Source organism: Mandrillus leucophaeus, unplaced genomic scaffold (assembly GCF_000951045.1).
Source record: "Mandrillus leucophaeus isolate KB7577 unplaced genomic scaffold, Mleu.le_1.0 Scaffold6, whole genome shotgun sequence".
NCBI classification, from domain to species: Eukaryota; Metazoa; Chordata; class Mammalia; order Primates; family Cercopithecidae; genus Mandrillus; species Mandrillus leucophaeus.
In genome coordinates this window covers 5,300,583-5,322,478 of record NW_012106474.1, presented here as the reverse complement: position 1 = coordinate 5,322,478, position 21,896 = coordinate 5,300,583, and the positions used below count along the sequence as shown (strand labels likewise).

Below are 21,896 nucleotides of genomic sequence, written 5' to 3'. Positions count from 1 at the left end.
GGATCTTGACCCTTGGGCGGCGTGCAGTTCCCTCTCTCTCTCTGCTGTCATTCTTGTCACTGAAGATCAATTTTAATGTAGTGGAAAAAGTTCCCAAACAACACTGTAACCTTGAGCTAACGCAGGCACTGGGTCTTTAAGACTTAACCCAGTGGGCGCTGTGTGTGCCCCCTCATTTCATTTTTACAACTGCCTCTCCAGCAGCTTGCTGTGCTGCATCGCAAAGGCTCTGCGAGAACCGCGACCTGGCAACAGGTGTGATGTCACTCTGAACTGCCTCACGATGTCATGGATCACCATGATCTGCTGATTCTCTCAGCAGAATTCTCAGCTCTCACTCAGAACTGGAAGGTTGCTGTTGGGCTGCATGATCCTTCAAGCGGGAGCCAAATGCCCGCGTGCACTTCCGGGAGTTTTGGGTAATAACAGCTCCCAAAAGGAAGACATTTAAAGACCTGTTCTTATCATGCTACCAGCAAAGTCATAGAAAGCAAGGATTTTTTTTTTAAACTTTGGTTTGGTTCCTTTTTAGAATGCAGGAACCATAACCTACAGTTCATTCTCCAGAATATTTTAAAGGAAAAGAGGTTTCCTATCCTACCCCTGGCATTTATGCAAATAAGGAGCAGGTGAGGAGGTGGGACCAGGGCAAAGCCACTTTCCCAGCCCGGGGGTGGTTCCCACACCTCCCTCCTCTAAGCTCACAGGGAACATTGGGTCTGCACCCCTCATTTCAACACTGAACAAGCTTCACCATCTTTCATTGCTTTCCTGATTCAAGCTTGAAATTGCTTTTCATTTTGAGGATAAGGCTCTTTTCTGTGCTTTTCTCTGGTCCCAAGCACCACCCATGGACCTGCTCTCTAGATAGCAATGAAATCATGATGGCTTCGCCTTGCAGGACTGAGCTCAGAGCTCAGAGACGCCTCCCTGCTGGTGGTGAGTGCGGCTTCTGCCACAGGAATAAGCTTATTACGGCTGACCAGGCAAAGAGCAGTGACTTCGGAGAGCCTAAGCGGCTCACACAGGCAGGCAACGGGACAAGTCACTCGCATGGCTCCTGGCGCAGTCTGAAGTCAGGAGCTGGCACCACTGCAAAAGTCTAAAGGGAAGAAACTGCATGTCATCCATTTCTGCGTCTCCAGTGTCATCATTAAATAAGAGAGAAAGAATGGAGTGGCTCAGTGATAGGCGACTATGAGCCCTGTTGAAGGACTCGGCTCCCAGGCCAGGCCTGCCCTGGGACGTGACGTCCAGATTCACGCCAGGTCTTTGCTCTTTGGAGCAGAGGCAGGAGGTGGACACCTGAGGAACAGGTGCTTTCTGCAGAATGAGAACATTTAGTGTTGTCCTTCTGTCCCTGGTAGGTGCAAAAGGGAAGACGACTCTTGCATAAGGTTGTGTTATTTGCATGTAGAGAGGAGGAATACAGTAACATGGGGCATTAGAACACACAGCTTCTCCCCCTCTTGTCATCAGTTCTGCTTAAATTAAAAAGACTCACCACAAACAAATCAATGTGGACAAATATAATTTGTATCTGCGACTCTCTAGTGACTGATATTAGCTCCAATCTTCCCTGGAAATGTCTGAGCAAAGCTTTCGAGAATAATATCTCTTCTTTCCAGAATCCAGCTTGCATCAATCCACGGAGCAGACCTAAGCTTCCCTTGCCACGCCAGCCCCAGCCTGGACCTGCTGCCCTGCCCCTCACACCAGCTCTGAACAGGCGTTACCGGAGTCGGCCCATTCCGTAATCCCTGGACATCAGACACCCATGGGCGCTGCCACTATCTCATCCTTCTCTTTCCCCTACCTACTACTGTTCTTGAAACTTTACTTTTTTATTCCTCATATAATAAAGACACAAGTAAAGATAAAATTAGAAGTGGTGAAAAGGCTGGAAAAGAAAGGGACAGAGTGTTATGAACATTATCATTCCAACGGGATTCTGCCAAACACCATGATTTCACTTGTTTTCCAAAACATGTTTTTTTAAAGCAAAATTAAAATTCAAAATTTGAAATCTGAACGAGGGAGCTGGAAAAGCCTTTCTCCTTTCATCTTTAATACCCCAGTTTTCTGAGGAGGACATTGGTAAGATTCACTCTGTAACAGAGCCAGTCAACCAAAGCCTCCCAGACACTTCCTGGGCCTCGCCTGTGGGACATACTCCAGCACTCCTTCCCTCCAGATAAAGACGATTTGGCCAATTCTGTGCTTCCACAGGTGGAATCTGTTCTCAAGAAACAACACATGGGCAACACCCTTGAAAGGTGAAAAAAGGAAAGAATGCTTGCTTGTCTCTGTTTTCAAATCATGGAGAAAATTACTCTCCTCTCTCTTTTTTCTCTACATTTCTAATTAACAGTGAGGCATTCCACTACCACATTACACAGGCTCTGCCTTCTGTGATTTTGTGCTTTTTGGTAATGGCTATTTAACATTGTGAGAAACTGAAATCTTCATCCCTCTATTTCATAAACGCCATACGAACTAGCCATATTAAATAGAAACTTTTTTAGGCCCAAAATATTGCTGGTAATTTCCTATGGCTTAATCGAGCATATTTTGTGTATACATCATATAAACACACGTTCCTTCCACATTACCATGTAGAAAAGAGAAAAGGAAAAAGATATTCTGCATTACAAGCATGATAAAAGATAAATTTTGCAAACAATCCAGTTCATGCGGTCTGTAGGATTATCCAGAACACTAACGTACTATTCATTCTACACTTAAATTAACAGGAGCCACATGCATTTTGGCACAAAGTCATGTGAAGAATGCAAAGATTTGGTAAATGTCTACATACCACACAAAAATAGTTACTTTAAAGAGCCAGGGCTGTTCTGCTTACATGTAAGGAACGGTTGGCTTCACGGTTTATTTCAGGCCCTTATGTTCTAGAAATCAAGTTGTCAGAGCCTATATATTTCTAACAGCTAACCCAAGGAGGCAGAGAAATTAGCATTGTGCTGGAGTAAGTCACACGTCATTGTAATTGAAGAGCGTTATTGACATATTGCTGTATGTGGATGTGGCATTAAATGAAGAGTTAACTATTTCTCATTTCCTGAAAGAAATTAGCTTTTATTGCTACAATTTGAAGGTGGAAAAAAAGGAAATGAACAATTCCACTGCACACATACATCTTAGGCAATGGCTGGGTGGGATTCGTGCCCTATTTACTCTATGGAACAACTGTATAAAGTAGGTTTTATCCTCTCCATTTAGTGGGTGGGGAGGCTGAGGCTTCATGAGGCAATCACACAGGGTGAGGAGGGCAGCAGGCTGCAGACCCCAGCCTTCCTGGCTCCTGTGCCCAATCCAGAGGAATTGATTCTTTTCTTTTTCTTTTTTTTTTTTCTTCTTATTTTTTCTTTCTCTGGGGAAAACAGCTGTTAGAATGCACTTTCAAAGATACATTGGCTCAGGTCAATAACCCTCCTCACCTTGGTGATGATTTACCAAGAGCCAAGGGAGGCTATAGAGAGGGAGCAAATGTGCATGTGACGGCTCCAGCAGCACATGTCCTCACTTGGCACGGCCCAGCCCTGTGCCACTGGAATTCTGGCTGTGCAAAGTGAGGCCCCGGTTCTGAACTGTCCAGGTTCCCATGATCACAGCCCTGCAGGTGAGGACTGCCTGCAATTTCCATCCAGAGGAGCTCTGTCTAGGTGTCCTTTGTGTTCAGGAATGAGACTCAAGAGCCAGCCAGGGCTGAACTTACCTTTCCATAGGATCCTTGTCCTAAAACCTTCAGCAACTCAAACTGGGAAGGGTCTGCTTTCTCAAAGCCTTCCTTCACATGATGGCTGATGTCAATCTCCTTCACAATGCCTTCCTCCTGCAAGAGAGCAGCATGGGTGAGAAATACACTGCAAGGAGTTCCTCTGAGTCGCTCACAGCTCCCTCCTTCCCTGACTTTACCATGAGCTGGGTCTGTTACGGATTTTAGAACTGGTGTTTAAAAGTGGAGACGCCATTTAGTTTTTGGGGGTTTTTTTGTTTGTTTTTTTAAGATGGAGTCTCCTCTCTGTCTCCCAGGCTGGAGTATAGTGGCTCGATCTTGGCTCACTGCAACCTCCACCTCCCAGGTTCAAGCGATTCTCTTGCCTCAGCCTCCCGAGTAGCTGGGACTACAGGCGCCTGCCACCACGCCCAGCTAATTTTTGTATTTTTAGTAGAGACAAGGTTTCACCATGTTGGCCAGGATGGTCTCGATCTCCTGACCTCGTGATCCACCTGCCTCGGCCTCCCAAAGTGCTGGGGTTACGGGTGTGAGCCACCACGCCCGGCCCGTTTAGTTTTATGGAATCACCTTGGTGACATGTGTGGTTATCGTGTGCACCCCGTGGGCCTTCACGGTTTCTTTTCTCCATGGACTTTTGTCATTTGGTCTTACCAGGACCTCAGAAAAATCTAAGGGGACTCTCAAAGAAATCTGTTTCTGGGCAGAAGTTCTGGTACGATGAATATAGCAACTACGGAACAAAATGACACCAAAAGGACATTGATGGGTTCCTGGATGGAGAAGTGGTCTGGAAAATGCAGACAGCTTGTTTTCCTTCTCCTCCTGATTCACACTATCCCTGGTATGTTTGTCAAAGCTAATGCGAAGAACATGTCATTGCCATCCTACAGGTTATATATATTTCAGAAGAAGCAGTCAGGTAAGATTTTCCACCAGCCCAGAAAGCAAGATTTCCCTGTAGGAGAAAGAGTCTATAAGTGAAAACACTGACAGAAAACACTACAAATTTTCATCACAGAGCTTCCTGTCCCCAGAGTCACATGACTTCCCTTGTAAAGGGGTAGGCCATCTGCCCAAGTGCCAGGCCCTGGAAATGGAACACTGGAAAGGAGGTGTTTCTCCCAACATGAGACATTCGAGCCCAACTGTTCCTTGAATTTCTCTCTGTATTTCTCTGAGATTTCCGTTCCACTATCTGTACATTCGTACATCCCTTTCTACAGTTTTACCACAGGGTGAGGGGCTAAAAAACTTCAGAAACTGCTGGCTAAAATGCACATCCAAAAACAGCGACCAGGAATTATATGCATAGTGTGCTCTGGGAACCAGGAGCCTCTCATTCATCATTGCTTCTTTTCATTAAGAAACTGTGAAGTGGAGATTTTCTCCTGAGACTCAGATTATACATTAATAGCTGGAAGTGGTAGAGGTGGGTTTCTCATCAAGGACTGACCTTGAAGCCAAGTGCTTCCACCCTCTGTTCCAGTCTAAGAGTGAAGACTTTCAAATGAAATCACAATAGCAATAACTTACATGACAATGTTTGAAAAATTCAGTTTCTCAAAACAGTTACTTATAAATCTTGCCATTTTACCTCCATGTTACAAATAGAGGCACATGTAAAAGCAGATGAGGTGTCTGAGCCGTGGAAACTCACAGTGGATTAGAGGCCTACGCAGGTATCTATGGCTTTTCCATTCTCACAGTTAAAGGAAACACTTCCATCTCCATATTGTCAAGGATTATTTGCTATTTTTGTAAAAACAGTGGTTTTTTTTTTGTTTGGGAAAACAATGAGTATAGCCGGAATTGACTCTGTTTAATCCATCCTGAGGTTCATATGAGTGCAGTTGGAAGATGCAGAATTACAATTTTGTTGCTTCATAATTACTTCTTGAATGAGTAAGTAAAAATGCTAGAGGCACAGCCCAGCCAATGGGCATTATATTTAGATGCTAATTTGTGAGCAAACATCACATTTTAAGCCTTTCTTCCCTTCATAGCACAGGCTTACTAGAATTGCAGGACCATGCTAGCCACTAGAGACTGTGCAGCTTTTGTGGTGAAATCTCCTGGTTTATGGAAAGGGACAGAGAAAAACAAGACTCTCAGGGATCCACATGTGTCACTGCCTGTGAGAACCACTACCTTCCACGTGGCTGCTGGAGATGGCTTCCTGCACAGAAAACAAAGCCAGGAGACCAAATTCAAAAAAAATTCGCCATAGAAACATACATGCTATCTTTTCCTGTCATTGACCTACTAAAGGAAGAAAGAAATTGCAGACGATTTGTCATTTAAAGAACAACAAAATACTCCTCTTCTGTGACTAAAACACTTTCCTCACAATGTGCCCATTAACATCCTCTACCTACAGGACTAGCATGCACTTGAGTCATCCAAACCCCAGCCTCCCTCCCAAAATAGCTCCCATCATGCAGCTGTGTTAAGGCGACGCCCACACTATGAAAAAAGGAATCACCCCCAAAGCACATCCTTCTGTGACTTCATGTTGGTAATGTGAGCATGGCAACGGCGACACTGCAGAACAGAAAGTAAAATTCAACACTGCCCAGAGGTGTGGGGCAGGGGAGGCACGAGCTGGTCAGGGAGGTTTCACACTGCAGCCACCACCCTTTCCTGGGGCACGTTTCCCAGCCCTTGTGTATGTTTCCTAAAGATTTCCATTCCTTTCTTTTTCTTCAGCAGCTCTTTGTGGAGGGTCTGAGGCCCACAGCTGTGGTGAATGAGCTCATGCAGTCCCAGGGGTCCTGGCCCCCTTCACTGCCTTTGTGGGACACACCTTTGTGGGACTGGGCTCTGCAGCAAGAGTGACAGCATCCAGGCCACCATGCCGCCTGGCCACGGATGCTGGCACCTTGGGATTCCCATGGGTGTCCCCCCGCTCCCAGTCAGCCCGCTTTTTAGGCTGGCTTCACGCCTTCCTAAGCACATCCGAATTGCCATCCCCTGTTGCCTCCCGCCTCCCGGTTCACGCCACACCCCCACCTCCACTGCAGAAGTTCGCCTTCTTGAGTCATTTCTTTAACGTTTCGAATCAAAGCCTTCGACGCAGATATCTCATAACATTTCAAATTTTGTGCAGATGCTTGCTGTCAAAGTATTTAGAGCAAATGTACCTGAAGTACGTACCTAATTTCATCTCCTAAAATGACACGAAAAACTCCAGTTTTCTTCCCTGATAATATTGCAATACAGTTAATTTCTCATTTCAAATCAGTAAGGTTTTTAACAGCAAAGCATCTGAAGTGTCAATGGGAAAATATCCCCGAGAGTGTCACCCTTTAGACTTCAGAGTTCTGCCTTTGCAGTGACATTTTAGCTTGAACTCGTCTGAGGATGCTTAACTTTCTTTTTCACTTTCCCCAAAACCAAAACAAAACAAATCAAAACAAGATCTGGTGTTCCATGGACTCGGCGCGCACTCAGGGGTCTGTGTGAATAGGAAACAGCCAGATGAAGCCCCAGCACCACAGGCCTGGGCACTGCTGATGGCGATCGTCTCTGGACGGTCCTGGTTTCTGGACCCCTTTGTGACAACTGCCCTAAGGGGCAACTGGCATGAAAATGTTATTCATATTTCATTTTGAAATATGTGTCTTCTCTGTTTTACGAGGCAGGTAATTGTATCTAGCATTTGATGAGGATTTGCATGCAATCCCTTAGGAAGATCGAGTCTGTTCCTGAATCTGCTGCATCCATGGCAGGAGCATGTGGTTTCCAGCACAGCTCCTATAAAACGGTATTTTTAAAGCTAACTTGAGAGCTTTGGGAGGGGGAGCTGGGACTGTGATCAGGTGCTAGCTCCATAAGCAACGATTCCAAACATTTTGTAACGTGAGAAAGAAAAACTAGAGGTATAAACTGTTTAAATAATGTTTGAATGTGATAAATCGTGACAAGGAATTTTTTAAATTCCTGCAGAACTACACTCAAAATTCCAACGACTGCAAGAAGTCCCGGGCAGGTATTTCAGCAGCTGATGGGAGCGGCTGGGAAGCGGGAGCGACAGGGAGAAAGACGAGGGAGGTCGGCCACTGTGGCCCTGCATGCCTCTCTCTGGGCTAAAGTCACCTTCTTGGTTCATTTCCTCTGTTCTGAATCATTTGCTCTTCATGTCATTAAAGGGATCATATTTACAAAAAGTGCAAATTAAAATTTTGCAAAAATTTAATATTGTAGAATATTAATAAGGACACAGGAAACAAAATAGGCAAGGGTTCACGTTATTTCCAAAAAAGGACAGAGGTCATTCTAGAAATCACAGATTCACATGTAGGATATTAATTTCCAGAATAATAACAGAATATATTATTACACAGGTGGTTTTATGAAAATGTGGAAAAGAACAAGGAAAGCACCTTATCTCCAACTCACAGGTCCCATCAAGCCAGCACTGCTCTGCTGCTGATGGCAGGAACAGATGAGCAGGTGGACAAGATTCTGGCTTTGAGGGTAGCATTGGTGGAGTCCCTCCTGAATCCCAGATGACAAAGAGGCTGGCATCGTATAAAGGCTTAAAGACAGAGCACCGCATCGCAAGTCATTTTCTCAAGGCACAACAGCCAGACACACTTGCCCAAGAACAGTATTGTGTCCTGGAGGTTCTGAACATATGAATGTTCTATGTTGCCCACCTGCTTCAGAATCACCCCAAGGAACTTGTTAAAATGCAGATTCCAGGTCCTGGGCGAGGCCTCCTGGGTCTGGAATCACTGAACTTGGCTTCACCTAGAATCTGACTTTCATTATCTCACCAAAGGCGCCCTTCTCAAGTCATCCAAATCTTACCCGTTGCTAAATCCAGTGACCAAATTTCTATCCTCTATACCACTGGGCATGGCTATTCACCTCCTCTTGCTTGAAACACTCCCTTCACCTGGATTCCAGTACATCCTTCTCCCCTAGGTTTGCTCCCACCTACCCATCTTTCTGTGTCTGCCAAGGTCACCTTTCCCCTGGGCGCAGTCCCCGGCCTTTTGTCTCCATGTAGTTATTGGAACCTCGTCCTGTCTCAAGGCTTTACATACCATGTAAATAAACACTGACAACTCTCAAATCTCAATCTCCAGCAGGGGCTGCTCCCAGAGGTCCAGTTCTAGAGGCCCATCACAGGCAACTGTCCTGAGTGTGTGCATGTGTGTGTGCACACATGTGTACCCGTGGAATGCACATACGTGAGTGCGTATGTGAGATAGACAGGTCTTGTTCTGGCTTTTTCTTACGTTGGGATGGAGCTCCTTAAAGTCCCAGCTTTATGCAGGCAGTGGGGCAAGAGGTCTGCCTGGGGCCAGCCCTGGGATTTGTCACCAATTCCCCTGCCTTGTGAGGCTGTGAATAGCCAAGCTCCAGTTCACCAGGTTGTCACCTGGCCTCCCGGAGAAAGCTGGCTTTATCTGTCTCCTTCTCGGATTCCCTGCTCTAACACAGGGTTTGGCCTCTGTGTATTCCTTACTCCCTTCTCAGCTCACTCACACTTTTAAATATTCTTAAAGGGTTAATTGATCCAGGACTTTTAGTCGTGTTTCGCATGAGGGCTGGCCACACCTAGTCTACCATGCCGCTAGAATGGAAGTTCAGGAATGTTTTTAAAGGGAGAGAAGATTCACTAAACGGCTTTTTAGCCTCTTCTGGAAAGGAAAGACAGCAGCATACTTGCTGACAAGAGTAGAGGGGAGTCTGTGCAGGAACAGTCCCCAGAGAGTGAGCGCCATCTGCGGCACGACTTCCGATAGCTTGGGGGTCCTCGGCCTTTGGTTACCAGGAAAGCTGGCTGCACCAGTGAACACATGCCACCCACAACAAAAATCCTCCAGTAGGCCGTTTTTGTGATTGCTAATATGAAATAAAAATAGCTAGACACTTGAACCACAGACTCTAAGAACCAGAAGAAATCTCCCATGTAGCAGGTTGGGCATCTTCCTATTCAAGGGACCAGAATTCAGATCATCTGAGGCCCAGGACCCAGGCTCCCGCCAATGCTGCTTCCATTCTGACCAGGGCCTAGGATGTTTAGAGCAGTAACGGCTCGCGAATTCTGGGGCCTTCTCTGCTCTTTCAAGTGCCCTTTCTGCGTCTCCGCAAATGTGTCCGCTTTTGCTGGTGTGAGCAAATGTGAAATGAAATCATGGGACCAGCTGCATCTGTCCAATCAATTCCTTAGGAAACCATTTCTACAAAAAGTTTCCCTTCCATTTCTAAAAAGCTAAATATAAGTGAGCCATTTAGTACAGCAGAACCAGTACCCTCAAGAATGGAAATCAGGCTGGTGACATGGGCGCCTGCTGGAATCTAGGTGAAACAAAGATGGCTTAATTTAAGAGGAATAAATCTGCCACAAAATCATAGGAGGAAGGGAAGCAGGAGAAGGAAAGAGAAAGGAAAATACCGGATGCCATGTCAAGATCGCAGATAGAAGTGCTGAAATTTCAGGAGTGTGACCCTCTCCATTTGATAGAGGGCAGGCCTGCTCAGTGAGACAAGGTCTCCATTTCAACCCTGGTCATTTTCAGAGTTTGAACTGCGTCTATTCGATGCGATGCTCAAATGGATGCCGCAGAATCCGCGGAGGGAAGGCAATGTGCAAGAACAGCGCTGAGTTCTGTGTTCTCGTCCACCCTAGAATATCGCTTTTTCTTTTTCTGACCAAAGAAAGTGATTTAGCATCCAAGAGTAGTCACTGCAGTCACCGCACGCACAGTGACAATCCAGGAGTGGGCTGGCTGCTGGGGCTCCCTTCGTCTTCGGGGAGAAGTCTCCGTTAAGCTACTCACTGAAGCTCCTTGGAACTGAGGCTGGGCTAATAATGTAAGGTTCCTAGAACACAGCAGCACTGAGTGGACAGAGATTATGGGAAGAAAGGAGGAGAAGCAGCAAAACCAGCCTTGGCATCTCTCTCCTTTCTTTTCTCTTTCTATTCAAACTTGCGTTTCTGCCTCCCCACCCCGTCCCTGTTTACTTTAGTGACTGAGGAGAGAGGAACCTCCCCAGGACGCTTCCTCTCTGGTTTTAATTAAACCCTGCCACCCCGCCACTGTTTCTGCCTTCGCCTTCATTGCCTGTTGTTCCCGCGGATTCTTTTCCCTTCCCTTCTTCTCAGTCCTCAGTCTCTGCTGGTATTTTTATAAATCACAGTCAATGCAAATTGGACTCTGAAAGCTGTGCTTATAAACGGTGACTGGCAGATGGAGCGCCACTTTTGCAGGGGCCTCCTTCCCACAGAAAAGACGTGCAAAGAGTGGAGAGCCAGGGCTTCCTGCACACACATGGGCTCCCAGTCCTGACACCGGCCATTCTATGGGTGTGCTCTTTCTAATAAACCCTCCAATCCTTAACCTCTCTAGGAAATGTCAGTGTGAAGTTGTCACGGAAGCTTGGGGTGTTAGTGTCTGACACGCTGTTTTAGGTATATGGCTGCATGACCCCTTCCACTTCATCTTGAAAAGTATCCTCAATGATTTGCTTTATAAAGACTCATTACTAGCATCAGGGAATGAGACAGTAGCTACTGACTGACATGAGTGTATTAAGATGCGTGGGAATGACCTCTGAGAAGCCTCACACTCGGGGCAGATGGAACACGCATGCAGGTTAGGTCAAGCCACAGTGTTTCCTCGTGGAACAGCTTTAGATGGGACCATCTCTGGTCTGGGCAGTGGGATGAGTGCCTAAAGGGGCTGAATACATCTGTATTATTTGGCACGACTTTAAAATAATGCCAGGTAAAAACCCACAGAGGATGACAGTGATACCAGGACGCATGCCTGGTGTGCACCAAATGGGACATTATTTGTGCTAGTGTGTCACCCTGACTTGGAAAACTAACATTTTTTTTTGTCTCTGAGATATATAATATGAAACTGCACCAAGAGATGAGAGAAAACTAATAACACAGGATTTAAAATCACAAGTGGAAAAACCTATATCATAATAAACTACATCATCAGTATAACCAAGAAAACTACAGTCATATCCCAGTGAGACCTATTGGGATAAATTTCCTATTTCTTTAGCAGAAAAGGGAAAATAGAATCTACAAATATCATCTTCTCCCATACTCAGTTATCTACATGTTTCCAATGTGATCTCCTCATTCTTTGTCAAAAGCAACATGTTGGTGAATGTTCTTTACCAGGATAAGTTGCTGAAGGCTGCGATGTTTCCATTAGGCAGAATAAAAGATGCTGAGTCAACTGGGATGGAAAGAAAACGCACATCCTAAGAGTGCCCAGCTGTTGGGAACTCTGAGCTCTTTTCACACTAAGTTAGTTTCTTTTCTTTTCTTTTCTTTTTTTTTTTTTTTGAGACAGAGTCTTACTTTGTCGCCCAGACTGTAGTGCAGTGGCACGATCTTGGCTGACTGCAGCCTCGACCTCCCGGGCTCAAGTGATCCTTCCACCTCAGCCCTGCAAGTAGACAAAATTAGTTTCTTTTTCAAGTGTACTGAGGAAAAAACGCAAGGCTGTATTGATCAGACCATTCAGACACCCAGTAGAGGGATGCTTGCTGGCATAAGAGAGGCCAGTGACGTGCGTCCTCCTCTCCAGCAACTGAAACAGCAGCGTGCACGGGGCCAACTTACTCTACAGCACTGCAACACCACCGACTTAGAGGAAGGCAGTTCGGGCTCTGCAAGGAAAAGCTGCTTAAGTAATGGATTTTTTAAAAAATGGTCCACCAAATCCATGGCAATAGATATCACAACTGATGGGGTGATGGGGAAAGTCTCATCCCCAAAACGGTTCTGAAAGGTGGGCGGCTGAGTCCCTGCTCCCCGGCAGTGGTGCCGGCGGCCGACTCGTCATGCACAGTGTTTGTGATCTGGATGAGAGCCGGCAGAGCAAAATTGTTAGACTGCAAATTAGGATGAATTATTCAAATTGATAACATCTTAGCAAATGGAAATGATGTGCTAAAGGATCACAAGAGGCCATTCTGGTGGGCAGAGTGATGGCGGCGGCTGCTTAACCCATGGCACGTGTGCAGCACAAGGTCATGTTTTTGGAAAAACAATAATTGTGCCTTATATGGAATTTTATATTAATTGTGATAGAGAGTAGTCAGCTGCAATGCCGGAAAGGACTACAAGAGTAACTGAGTCCATGTTTTAGAAAAAGAAATATCACTGTGAGTGGAAACGCACCTGTCCTATGGGGCAGACTGGCGGGCCCTGAACAGGAAGCCTGCTTCTATTCTGTACAAATTCCATGGTCGACCAATAGCATAACGTGCACACCTTCTGACACAGGGATCTCACTCCTCAGAATTCATCAAAAACATTTACACATAGCAAGCTGTAACATTATTTACAACAGTGAGGAAATAAGAAACAATTGAAACATCCAGCAAGTGGAGAAGAATAAGGAATATGATGATCTATCCACCAAATGAAAGTTTATGTAGGCTTTCAGAGTGATTATGCTATTTCCCATTACTCCAAAAAGATGAAACACTTACACATAAAGTAACAAAACAAGTATAGCATCTGTGTGTCAACAATTATGGAACACTATTGGAAGAAATCAAACACCTAAATAAATGGAGAGACACGCCATGTTGACAGCTCAGAAGAGCCAACATGGTAAAGATGTTAATTGCTTACAAATGCACCTGTAGGTATAACACAACTCCCATCAAAATCTGAGCAAGGGGTTTTTTTAAGTATAGATAAGTGTATTCTAAAATTTCATGGAAAAGCAAAAGACCTATAATAGCCAATTCTGAAAAACACTGAAGTGAGAGGAATCTCTCTACAGATGCTAAGGTTTGCTACGTAGTTACAGTAATCAAGACAGTGTGCCACTGGTGAAGGGTAGACGCACAGATCACTGGAATGGAATAGAGGACCTAGGAACAGAAGCATTCAAGTACACTCAGCTGCTTTTGGAAAAGCAATTCAATAGAGGAAAGGCAGCCTTTTCGACACATGATGCTGGAGCACTGGACATTCATAGGCAAAGAAAAAAAAAGACATTTGACCTAAATTCCATCCCTTATACAATAATTAACTGAAAATGAACCACAGACATAAATATAAAACATAAAGCTACAGAACTTTCAGAAGAAAACATAGGGGAAAATTGTCCAAACTTAGGGCTAGGGAAAAATTCTTAGATCATGATTCATCAAAGAAAAAAGTGATAAATCAAACTTCATCAAATTTAAAGCTTTTGCTTTGCAAAGACTCTGTGAAGGAGATGAAAAGACAAGCGATAGAGTGGGAGAAAATGTTTGTAAACCACACATCCAACAAAGGTTCTATATCTATAATATATAAGGAATTCTCCAAAGTCAACAGTAGAACAAAACAAACAATCCATTAGAAAATGGGGAAGAGAGACAAGCATCCATTTCACCACTGAAGATACACAGATGACAAATAAGCACATGAGGATATACTCAATATCATTAGTCATTAGAGAAGTGGAGAGCCGCAATAAAGTATCAGTACATACCCCTCAGAGTTGCTAAAATAAAAAAAAAAAAGGTGATAAACGTCAAACGCCCATGAGGATGCAGAGAAACTGGACCTCGTACATTGCTGGTGTGAATACAAAATGTTCCAGCCACTGTAGAAAACAGTCTGGTTAGTGTCTTATAAAACAAAACATCCCAACAAACGTATTCCAGGGCATTTATCTCAGAGAAATGAAAACTATGCTCACACAAAAACCTGTACTCAAATGTTCATGGCAGCTTTATTTGTGATGCAAAAACTCGAACAGCCCAAATAGTCTTCAATGAATGAATGGCTCAACAAGCTGCAGTACATCACCTCATGGAATACTACGCACCAACACAAAGGAATAAACTACTGTTAGTCACAAGTTTTATGAATCTCCAGAAAATTATGCTCAGTGAAAAAAAGCCAATCTCAAAGGATTATACAATGTATGATTCCATTTACGTAACATTTTTGAAATGCAAAATTATAGAGGTGAACAGTTTAGTGGTTGCAAGAGGTGAGGGATGGTTGGTGTCGGGGTGTGTGTGTGTGTGTGTGTGTGTGTGTGTGCATGTCCATAAAAGGGTACCTTTGTGGCGATGGGACAGTTCTATATCTTCAGAATGGTATTGCTACAAATTACACGTGATATATTTGCAGAGAACGCATATACACACACATGAGTACATGTAAAACTGGTAAAATATGAGTAAGGTCTGTTGACTGTACCAAATGTAAAATTCCTGGTTTTCATACTGCCCTGTGGTTGTACAAGGTGGAGCCCAGCTGAAGGACAAAGGACCCCTGCCACGTGTTTTGCAGCTTCCTGTGACTCCATAATCATTTAAAAATTTTAAAAATGGTAAAAAGTGATTTTTAAGTCTATTTGGCAATATTGAAAGAGCTTTGTTATAAGATTTAAAGAAAGCAGAAAAATAAACGTCATGTATATGATGATTACTGTGACATTTTTACAAGGTAGGAAAAATATTTATAGAAAATACATCAAGATATTAGAAGTGATAGTATTAGAAAATATAAATGATTAATTTTCTCCCCTTTGTTTTCTAAATTTCCTATACAGAAATAGAAAACTGGCCAAGTTTCTGTATAAGGACATTTAAAATGATAAACTATGTGACATTCCCTTTGTTTACTCACTACTATCCTATCCAGCTGCACTGAACTATAATGGAAAGTTCAGGCAAAATTAACTGTGAGTTTTGAGAAGCAAATAAGATCAAACAACTTGCTGTAAGGGAAAAAAAAATGGAAAACAATTTGGATATCATTTCTGGATCAAAGAATAAAGCTTACTAATTGGTAAAAAAGAAAGACTCAATATTTTTAAAGCTATTAACATTTTGTATACTCAACACACAAGATTCCTCCTGTGCATCAACATGGAATTCCCAATCAGGGTGCAGATGGCGAACATGAACGCATGCAATATGGACAGCAACATGCACCTCCCAGCACCACAGGCAGCCAGGGAGGCAGTTAATAGAGTTTTTTCCTGGGACGTGGGTATATCTAGGGGTGGGTGGCAACAATTTACTGGAAACTGACAAATAAAAGAACTTGTTTAAAAGTGAAATTAGGGCCGGGCGCGGTGGCTCACACCTGTAATCCCAGCACTATGGGAGGCCAAGGCGGGTGGAATATGAGGTCAGGAGGTTGAGACCATCCTGGCCAACTTGGTGAAACCCCATCTCTACTAAAATACAAAAAATTAGCCGGGCGTGGTGGTGGGTGCCTGTAGTCCCAGCTACTCGGGAGGCTGAGGCAGGGGAATTGCTTGAACCTGGGAGGCGGAGGTTGCAGTGAGCCGAGATCGCGTCATAGCACTCCAGCCTGGCGACAGAGCTGGACTCCATCTCAAAAAAGAAGAAAAAAAAAAAAAGTGAAATTAGGTACTACTCTCTGTAACACTAATTAGATAAGAGTTAAGTGTGATATATTTATTTCGTTTACATTAAGTAGTTTTCTAGATATAAATATGAAGGGTTCAATTTTTTTTTTCTTTCAAAGTCATTAGGATTGACTCAAGCAAAACCAGCGACGGTCCCTTTTGTAATGTGTGTGTGTGTGTGTGTCAGATACTCCCTTAATCTTTGAAGGAAGGTTCAATGTGAACGGTATTCTCCAATGCATAAATGAGATACTTGGGGCGATGGACGAGAACTGCTTCTGCAGTACTCCCTGGTCCTAACTACTTTTTCAGTTTCCTGCTAAAAGCAGATCATTCCAGTTCTCCTGAGAGAGGTTTTCAAATGTGGCCAGTGGCGTTTCAGAAGATGTGTGGCACGTGGCAGCCCCTGCTGTGTGCGCTATTTCCTATCCTGACGATTCTTACAAATGGAAGCCATATGAAAAACAATCAACACTTCACAATTAGGTTCAAATGATTTCAGAGGTAACGTGCAGATCGTCTCTTAGCAGTTTCCGAAACTGTTGAAAAGATGAAACTTTCAGACAAAAACCTCATATAAAGAAGTTCACTAAATGACGGTTCTTCTTTCTTTTCTTTTTAAACTAACTTAGTTATTCTACGTTCTAAAAGATTATGAAGCATTTTGTTGAAAAAATATTAGCTATGGTGCAAAGTTTTGAAATGGCCCCACCAGCCCACTGGGCATCTGATCGCCCTCCATCCCTGAGCATGCAGAATGGTCAGAGCTAGAAGGACTTGGCACAATACAATAACTCGAAAGGAATTAAGGTGAAATGCACACATGCAGTAGGTTTTGCCAATATGAGCTATAAATTACAGATTTCCAGACAGTCTTGGGCACAGATAGGGTATTTCAAGTGAGGTGACCAACCGAAGTAGTTTACACAGCACAACGCCCTTGCAGACTGTCTTATGACACAACTTAATTCTATCAGCCTTTCCATTGTCATTCGCAAGCACCACAGACCGAGAGGCTGAAGATCCACACCTGGTGGATTTCATCTACCTAGAGATCCTTGTTACCCAGTGCTGCTCAAAAGCAGGTCTCTGACCCCACAAACACCTACAGGGAAAATCAGGGGCTGTGCATGGATTAAATACGTCTCAATTCTCAATTTCATGGGTCCTTGATCCCTCACAGGACAGGCCACATTTTGTACTAACGCCTGTTTATCCCCTTCTACCTTGCAAAGTGTCTGTCACCATCTTTCCTCAGTCTTTGTTCAAGGAATCAGTGAAAACTTGTGAAATGGTTTATAGCAGTGCTTGGTGGTCCCCAGCAGGCCCTGCTCAAATGCTGGGCTGCAGAATCACCCAGTGGCATGGCCTCACCCACACGATGACAGCCAATCCCTTTGTGTGGCGAAAGACGTGGGCTTGAGAACTTTCTACACTCCAGAAGCCATTACTGGCACAATATATAAATGTTCAAGATCAAAAGAAATTGTATTATAAAAATTTTTTTTAATCTACCCTAGCTTGAGGTTTGGTAAAATGCCTTGGCCACATCCCCCAGTTGTAGGTGTCCTGTTCTGCATCTGGACTGCATGCCTTGCCTGGGAGAGACTTCAGTGATGGAGGAGACAATCCCAAAAGGTTTCTGAAGCTCTCACAGTCATATACCAAAAAGTCCACTATTTATTTTAGAAAAAGTGATTTGGAAACTTGGTTAGGAAACCCATGCATTGAGGATGCTATTTCCAAATTGCTAAGTAAAAAGTTTATCATTTCCTGGGGAAAGGATTCCCTATTTAATAAATGGTGCTGGGAAAATTGGCTAGCCATAAGTAGAAAGCTGAAACTGGATCCTTTCCTTACTCCTTATACGAAAATTAATTCAAGATGGACTAGAGACTTAAATGTTAGGCCTAATACCATAAAAACCCTAGAAGAAAACCTAGGTAATACCATTCAGGACATAGGCATGGGCAAGGACTTCATGTCTAAAACACCAAAAGCAACAGCAACAAAAGCCAAAATTGACAAATGGGATCTAATTAAACTAAAGAGCTTCTGCACAGCAAAAGAAACTACCATCAGAGTGAACAGGCAACCTACAGAATGGGAGAACATTTTTGCAATCTACTCATCTGACAAAGGGCTAATATCCAGAACCTACAAAGAACTCAAACAAATTTACAAGAAAAAAACAAACAACCCCATCAGAAAGTGGGCAAAGGATATGAACAGACATTTCTCAAAAGAAGACATGCATACAGCCAACAGACACATGAAAAAATGCTCGTCATCACTGGCCATCAGAGAAACGCAAATCAAAACCACAATGAGATACCATCTCACACCAGTTAGAATGGCAATCATTAAAAAGTCAGGAAACAACAGGTGCTGGAGAGGATGTGCAGAAATAGGAACACTTTTACACTGTTGGTGGGATTGTAAACTAGTTCAACCATTATGGAAAACAGTATGGCGATTCCTCAAGGATCTAGAACTAGAAGTACCATATGACCCAGCCATCCCATTACTGGGTATATACCCAAAGGATTATAAATCATGCTGCTATAAAGACACATGCACATGTATGTTCACTGTGGCACTATTCACAATAGCAAAGACTTGGAATCAACCCAAATGTCCATCAGTGACAGACTAGATTAAGAAAATGTGGCATATATACAACATGGAATACTATGCAGCCATAAAAAAGGATGAATTTGTGTCCTTTGTAGGGACATAGATGCAGCTGAAAACCATCATTCTGAGCAAACTATCGCAAGGACAGAAAACCAAACACTGCATGTTCTCACTCATAGGTGGGAACTGAACAATGAGATCACTTAGACTCGGGAAGGGGAACATCACATACTGCGGCCTATTATGGGGATGGGGAGCGGGGAGGGATTGCATAGGGAGTTATACCTGATGTAAATGACGAGTTGATGGGTGCTGATGAGTTGATGGGTGCAGCACACCAACATGGCACAAGTATATATATGTAACAAACCTGCACGTTATGCACACGTACCCTAGAACTTAAAGTATAATAATAATAATAAAAAAGAAATACCAACAAAAATTTCCAATGGTAAGATATTCAATAAATTGTGATAGAATATTGTGTGGAAAAAAAAAAAAGTTTATCATTTCCTGTGCACAAAGATGACCAGCTCTTTTTCAGTAGCATAGCAGGGATGGGCCGACAACCACGCTGATCCCTGGAGGCTAATGTGGGCTCTACCCTGGCAATGGCCACAGGTGCGCACTGGCTCTCTACAGATTCTGCAGTCTAGCTTTGACATTGATCCACTAGGTTTTAGTGACAGCTTGACAATGGTTTATTATCATTAGCATATGAACACACACTTACATAATATTGCTGAATGTGAAATTCTCAAGGTAGGCTCAACTCAAACCCTGGAGGGAGCACGTGTCTTAGCCACTTACTTATTTTTGGTTTTCGTTTTTATTTTTGAAACAGGGTCTCACTCTGTTGCCCAGGCTGGAGTGCAGTGCTGCAAACACAGCTCGCTGCATCTTTGACCTCCCTGGGCTCAAGGGATCCCCCCACGACAGCCTCCCGAGTAGCTGGGGCTACAGGTAAGTGGCACCATGCCTGGCTAATTTTTTTGTATTTTTTTTTTTTGTAGAGATGGTGGTCTCACTATGTTGCCCAGGCAGGTCTCAAACTCCTGAGCTCAAGCAATCTGCCCACCTCGGCCGCCCAAATTGCTGGGGTTACAGGTGTGAGCCACCACGCCCGTCCTCCACTTACTCATGTTTAGTCCCATTTTTTTTTTTTTTCTTAAACTCTTTAATGCAAGAAATTAATGGCTCCCTACGGATTCTGCAGTCTAGCTTTGACATTGATCCAGGAGTCAAAGAAACAGGAGTCATTAAAAAAAAACGGCACCCACTCGTGGTGTACCCGAGTAGCACACTGCCTGGACTGAGCGGGAAGGACTCTGAGACAACTCGCTGACCCGCCCCCAGCCCTCTTCCTCTGCTGGCTCTGACGTGGGCCAGTGAGCCCTGACTCAGTGCTCACATAGTATCACACGTGCAGCTCATCCCAGTGTTAGATGATGCCATTGCTGAGCCAAACACAGGGCACTGCTTTAAACAGACTTGGCTAATTCCTGCACCCATTACAAGCTGATACATTAAAAAAAGAAAACCAGCCTACTATCATCTGTTTTCAAATGTTTCCAAATTGCTCTTCTTTCTCAGAATGACAGCTTTGGAACATTAGTGCAAATCCCCACTGAGATTTGCATCCGTATTCTTGGATCTTACTCAGAACTTAGCCCTGCTGAAAAATACACAGTTAGGTCAAAGTCTGTTCATGGGAAACTAGTATGCGTATCTCAGAAGGAGCTCACACCTACAGGCTACCCCAAGGCAGTGGCTGGAAACAGCACTAAGCCCTGTGTGTATATCTGTCTATCTGTCTGTCTGGGGAAGAGTATTCAGAATTTTCTAGTGCGGTTCTTGGCACTGCCATCACTGAAGCAACTGATGCAGTTCGTAAGTTCAGCTTTCTGCTACTTCTTCCCACAGAGTGACATATTTTTCTTATTATACTTACAGCTTTTCAAATAATGATGACCCGTGAAGCGATTGCTACCTCTTTCCCAGAAGTAAAAGATCTGCAAACTTTTGCTTGTTCAAGAACATTTTAGCTTCTGTTTCAAGTCTTAAGATGAACATATTCCCAGACTGTCAGGCCAGTTTTATGAAGCTGAATGCGATATAAAGCTTAACCTGCCCCCTTTTGTTGTAAACATCGGATGCAAAGAAGAATTAACCATGGAACTAGAAGCTGCTGACTGAATAAAAATCCCACGGGAATTTCTGTTCCCTTTCTATTCCTCTTCCCAGCTCCGGATGTGCATCCTGTGTGGGGGACAGAGAGAAACGTTCAGGGACAAAACCTAAGTCACGAGGTCTGATGCGATGTGAGAACTCGCGGCCGGCATGCGGGTGGCCACTGGGGGGGTCCCACTCCAGCACAGGACTCCATCCTCCTCCACTGCAGCCTGAAAGCAGGGAGCAAAACCAATCTGCTGTCTGAAAGGGTTTTGTTTTTTAGTCTTTTTCGAAGCAAACAAGTCTGACCTTCCATCCCTAGGAAAAGCCTACTTATGGTGAGAATTCTTACCTCGACACGAGGAGACAGTGCCCAGATCAGCAACTCCACAGCAAGTCAGAAATACAAAGATTGCATGTGTGCTCAGGGCCCACCACGTGAAAAATGTCTCCAGTTTTACAAAGGTCAATTGGTAATTTACAAAACCTGATTTTGGGATGACTTTAGGAAACTGTTGCTTCTATACTTTTTCCCTACAGAGCTAGAATACTGTTCAAGTGACAGCAGAAAACATCAGTTCCTGAAATCCAATGTAAAAATTGATGATTTCTTGGTGTGTGATGTTCCCCACTCTGTGTCCAAGTGTTCTCATTGTTTCCAAGGACAGAAAACCAAACACCGCATGTTCTCCCTCATAGGTGGGAATTGATTTCTCTAGCAATTTGGGCTCAAAGACACTGTAATAGCTTGAACCAGGAACATACATCCTAAGCGGGTAAATCTGTTTTCTTCCCAGGTACGTGGTAGGTTTTACAATGGGAAAAGGGACTCCTCCTCTAAGTCACAGTTATTTGTGCATCTATCTCTTCATAAGCGACAGGGGTGAGAAGAATTGCATGCCGACTTCTGGACAGGAATACAGTTCTAAGCAACATGCATCAGGCTGCAC

General features: G+C 43.9%; 1 protein-coding gene across 1 annotated transcript in view; it reads right to left on the bottom strand.

Annotated features, from left to right (window-relative positions):
* The window catches only part of RPS6KA2 (ribosomal protein S6 kinase, 90kDa, polypeptide 2), a 483,976-nt gene that overhangs the window by 135,007 nt on the left and 327,073 nt on the right, over positions 1-21,896 (bottom strand). Inside the window, exon 4 of the mRNA XM_011999666.1 lies at positions 3,737-3,853. Within this exon, the coding sequence (XP_011855056.1) occupies positions 3,737-3,853 (117 nt within the window). The remainder of the gene's footprint in view (positions 1-3,736; positions 3,854-21,896) is intronic.